At 35.0% G+C, this 4845-nt stretch overlaps 1 protein-coding gene across 2 annotated transcripts; it reads left to right on the top strand.

Moving 5' to 3' along the window:
* Positions 1783 to 4566, top strand: LOC109335126 (glycolipid transfer protein 1-like). 2 transcript variants are annotated; one of them, XM_019571202.1, is made up of 5 exons: positions 1783 to 2236; positions 2969 to 3104; positions 3718 to 3849; positions 4318 to 4354; positions 4388 to 4566. In XM_019571202.1, the coding sequence occupies exons 1-4, from the start codon at positions 2187 to 2189 to the stop codon at positions 4351 to 4353; spliced, it is 354 nt and encodes a 117-aa protein (XP_019426747.1). In that variant the 5' UTR covers positions 1783 to 2186; the 3' UTR covers position 4354; positions 4388 to 4566. The 2 variants fall into 2 exon arrangements, with proteins under 2 accessions (XP_019426747.1, XP_019426746.1); XM_019571201.1 differs by having other exon boundaries at positions 1792 to 2236; positions 4318 to 4566.

Below are 4845 nucleotides of genomic sequence, written 5' to 3' on the forward strand. Positions count from 1 at the left end.
TTTGCCTATTAGGATTACTAACTTGTTGGGCAATTTGTGTTTCCAACATTTAACCATGGATTGTCAGGTTTTCTATTATAGAATTCAAGTAATTGAACATGTTTGAAAAACTTTTATTAATCATGACTTGATCTTCATGAAATTTATTTTGGTTAGCAAGCAATTTTTCCCGACCTTCCATTGATGTTTTAAGAGTAGGATCAACAGGAGAAGATTGTACCTATGGAAACCTTGTTGGAGGTTTCCTGTTACCTGACACATCCTGGTATTGATGATTCAGAGTGTTGTTGCTCCTCCAAGAAAGGTTGGGATTGTTCTGTCTATATGGTGGGTTGAATTGTTGCCCGCTCATTTCTTTGTAGTCATAGTAGTTGTACGATTCAGGTTGTTCATTGACCAATGCTCCATGTTCAGATTCAGTGAGGTGTTTGCATTCAGATCACTCATGACCTTTTGCTCCACATCTCTCACAAGTTGCAGTAGACCCAATAGTATTAGCATGATATTTTTATAGCTTTCCAAACCTTTGAGAAAGGTTCTCCAGCGCGGAAATTACTTTCTCCATCTGATTGCCTGAATATTGTGCACCAAAGTCTCTTATTGGATGATGTCTCCTCTCATTTTCCCATTGGGGATGATTGGAAACTACATTCTCTATGATCTTTGAAGCAACATCAATTCCTTTTCACATAAAGGCACCACTTGTTGAAGAGTCCAACAATTGTTGTGATGGAAAGTCTAGCCCATTGTAGAAGTTATGAACCAACTTCCAGGGTGGAATACCATGATGAGGGAAAGCTTCAGTCAACTCATTTAATTTTTCACATGCTTCATTAATTGACTCCCCATCCGTTTGACTGAAGTTCTAGATGAGGTACCTATAGTGCACAGTTTTGGAAGGAGGAAAGTATTTGTTGAAAAAAGTCTCTTCCAAAGTCCGTCATGTTGCTTGAATTTCAACATTTTAATTACTTAGCCACGTCTTAGCTCCGTCTCTAAGGGAATATGAAAACATGCAAAGACGAATGACATCTTCAAGCCACATGGATCCTTAGGTGGTTTGAAAGAGTTTATAAGAAGGAAAGACTCATGAAACATCAATATGAGCATTTGGAACATCATGAGCTCCTCCTCCAAATTGGTTTGAAAGAGTTTATAAGAAGGAAAGACTCATGAAACTAATGCCTTAAGTGGTGTCTCACTTGTGACTCTTCACTCTTCCCCTACCCATGTAACAATGGAACTCCCCGGTGGTTGGAGGCTCCCCGGTGGTTGGAGGCTCCCCGGTCACAGTTTGACTCAAGGGGAGCGGACTGGAAAGTGTGTGGTACCCACACTTGAGGGGGAGATTGTTGGGTTTATTCAAGTGTGAAGTCCCACATGCGAGGAGGAGTGAAAGAGTTTATAAGAAGGAAAGACCCATGGAACTAATGCCTTAAGGTTTTGGTTCAAGACGTGGTGTCTCACTTGTGACTCTTCACTAGAGGTACCAAGTGAACAATTATATCGTTAAGTAATAAAATATCAATACCACGATGACGGATCTGACATTTCTATTCAATTCCTTGGTTTGCTCAGTAAAGTTTTGATTTTTATTAACCCAGCAGCTCATAGGGTGTCAAATTATTGTTCATCTATGTTCTTTGATCTGAACCCTGAATTATCCACATCCATCTATTTAATCTCAGAGGGTGTTTTTGCCTTCTATTTTAATTTGTTGATCTTCAACAGCATTTGGTTATAGGCAAAAGTGGTGTTAATTGTTTAAGGAAAACAAATTGTGATGATCAGATACAAGTTAGATATACATAGCTGTAAGCAGTGTTGTAAATATATATATCCTTTACTAGAGTAATTTGAGTGGTTATTCACCTTAATTGAATCCAGGCATTAAGTATAAGTCTGCATCTGTGGATGAAAGTTCTGAATTTCTTACCTTGGTTTCACATTCTGATTTATATTTTGTCAGCTTGTAGAAGGAAAAGGAATATTTTTTATACTATCATAGTTGTGGCTTAGATGTAGATTTTGTCTATGTTAAAATTCCATTAATTTATTTATTGGCCAATGATCATTTTATGTGCAGCAAAGCACAAAAATGGAGGGAACTGTTTTCGCTCCTGCAATTGAAGGAATTGAGACCATAAAGTCTGAACAGGGAGAAATTCTGTCACAGCCTTTTTTGGATGTCTGCAAGCATATACTGCCTGTTATTGTTACTTCTTTGGCTTACAAGGTAAAGAACACCAAACACCGGCACTTACCATTCAAATTGTAATTCATACTAGTATTGCATTCCCAAATCTGTTGTTTTAGAGAACTCTTTCGGTATTTGCAGTGTTTCAAGCAGAATATATTGTCCTCAAATAAATCAGCAACCAAAGGGATAAATATTTGCAACATAAAAACAGTTATCAAGATATGTGTAAAATTCGAAAATACTAATTTTAGCAAGAGATCTCATAAAATCATACCAGGACATGTGCTTTCCAATTTCCAAATGTTGGGATCAAAATGCATCATGAAATTGGTCGTAATGAATAGAAAGACTATAAAGGAAAGTAATGTGTGCATGAATGTTTATTATCCAAGGATGGGTAACATCAGAAGTCTGCCATGGTATTCTTGAGTCTACTTGTGGATCAGCAAATACAAGCCTGACTCATTCTCTTAAGGATTAAAAGCCTTCCATGTATATTGTTTTTATTAGCTTTGAGCTCGGTCGTTGATCATTTCGCTAGCTCCAATTATACAGTATTTTCCCCTTAATTTCTTTTGAGCTTGTGAAGCTTCTGCTAATTTAGAGATATAATGGTGTTTTGGCAATAATTGGGAATGAGACATTTCTAGCACTTAACTAACATGCTTTCCAGGGACCGCAGCATATGGCTGTTAATTGTTTTTATTTAATTGGTTCATGTAATTTAATTTATGATATCCTTATTTTGCTAACCTTTAAAATCTCCAGAGCAATGGATTTCTTGGTGGCATTGTTCCGAAACTTGATCGAGCATGAAGATTGGTCGATGTCACAAGCCTGTACAGATTCTTATACCAAGACTCTAAAGAAGTGGCATGGTTGGCTTGCTAGTTCAAGCTTCACTGTAATGTTCTTCTCATACTTTTCCTCCTCTTACAATCTTAAAATTTCTTGATAGAAACAGAACTTTTGAAATTGCTTCATATTGACCTTAGTCTGTGAATTATCATATGCTGGAACATAGCTATCATAGGAAATGCATTAAGTTTACTGTATGTATCATTGTTCTGTCTATTTTCTGCAATCTCTGCTCTCTATCCTATGAGTATTTCATCCTCTAATGTAGTGGGAAAAGATTCAATTATTCAAGTTATTATTTTGCTTATCCTAATTTTCAGTAATTTAGAGATGTAGTATATCAAGGTTATTCCAAATTAAATGACCCAAATGATATTTTCATCCATGTAGCATCTGTATCTTCTAGTTCTACACATTAAAGTCCATTAAACTAAATCTAAAGTAATCTAAAGTCAGATTTTGGAGTAAACTCTGTTCAACTTAGATAGTAATGTCTATTTTACTCACTCTAGTCCCTTCTGTTTTTTTAATCTTTTTTGCCTCACTTTCTCTCTGTTTATAGTTGGAAATTGTTTTTTCATATTTTATGAGGGGTAGTATACTATATGAAAATATGTTGGCTTTTGTAACATAGTAAATATTAAATATTGTACCCACAGGTGGCAATGAAGCTTGCTCCTGATAGGAAGAAATTCATGGATGTGATAGGAGGCACTGGTGATATCAATGCTGACATAGAGAAATTTTGTTCTGCCTTTTCTCCTTTGCTTGAAGAGAATCACAAGTTTCTGGTAAAATAACTAACTTGGATAATGTTATAGCTTAATAATGATCATTAATGGCATTGATCTAAATGGCATGACAAAGAACATTAACCTGTATGCACCTAGATCATGTTCTAAGTTAAACCATATTTTGTTAGCATTCCCCTTATATGCAACTACTTGAATAAAAAATCACCTAATAATCAGTTAAAAAGGTCTCATGACTATATATTTTAATCCTAGGTTAGTTCTAATTGCATATATTTACTCCTTGGCTCAAGTATAAAAAAAGGCCCCTCAGTTGATACATTTGCTATAATATATACATATAGCCTCATTATCATAAAATTGCATATTAGTAACCCTCTAACTTTTCCTTGAGAAAGATATGAATTTGTAAGTTTTAAGAGCATGTAAGAGCCCAATAGTAATTATATATCTTAAAATTTATGAATTTGATCTTAAAAGCTTAATAAACTTGCTATTTTGGCACAGGCACGTTTTGGCTTGGATGATTTGAAGGCATCATAAAGCATGGATTCATGATTAGAAATCTCATGATGAGTGGCTCTTGCATTCTCACTCTCAATTCTTGTTGAGTCATTGAACTCCATGTTTCTCTATTGGCATATCCATGACCAATTAGCATGCATGATAAACAATCATTCACTTTAATGATGTACTGCAAAATTACTTGTTTTCTGCTTAGTGCTATAGAATCTTGGGATTATTGAGCTCTAGTTTGGCTTGTGGCTAAACTGCATATAAAGGAATGTGACTGTTGTTTACTGCAGTACAGTGATACACTAACATGAAATACATTAATTAAGCCAAATCTAAGTATTTTTTCTCTCTATTTTTGTTGATGTTGTTCTAAGGTGTCATTTATTACTTATTATCCGGATCACAATCTTCCTAAACCCTGTTATGAGTCACGAGAATATGGCTAATGTAATTAAATTAATAGTTCCCTTTATTATCAAATTAATGTTATTTTTATAGTAAGGGAATAAGTAAACCATT

Source organism: Lupinus angustifolius, chromosome LG20, assembly GCF_001865875.1.
Source record: "Lupinus angustifolius cultivar Tanjil chromosome LG20, LupAngTanjil_v1.0, whole genome shotgun sequence".
Taxonomy (NCBI): domain Eukaryota; kingdom Viridiplantae; phylum Streptophyta; class Magnoliopsida; order Fabales; family Fabaceae; genus Lupinus; species Lupinus angustifolius.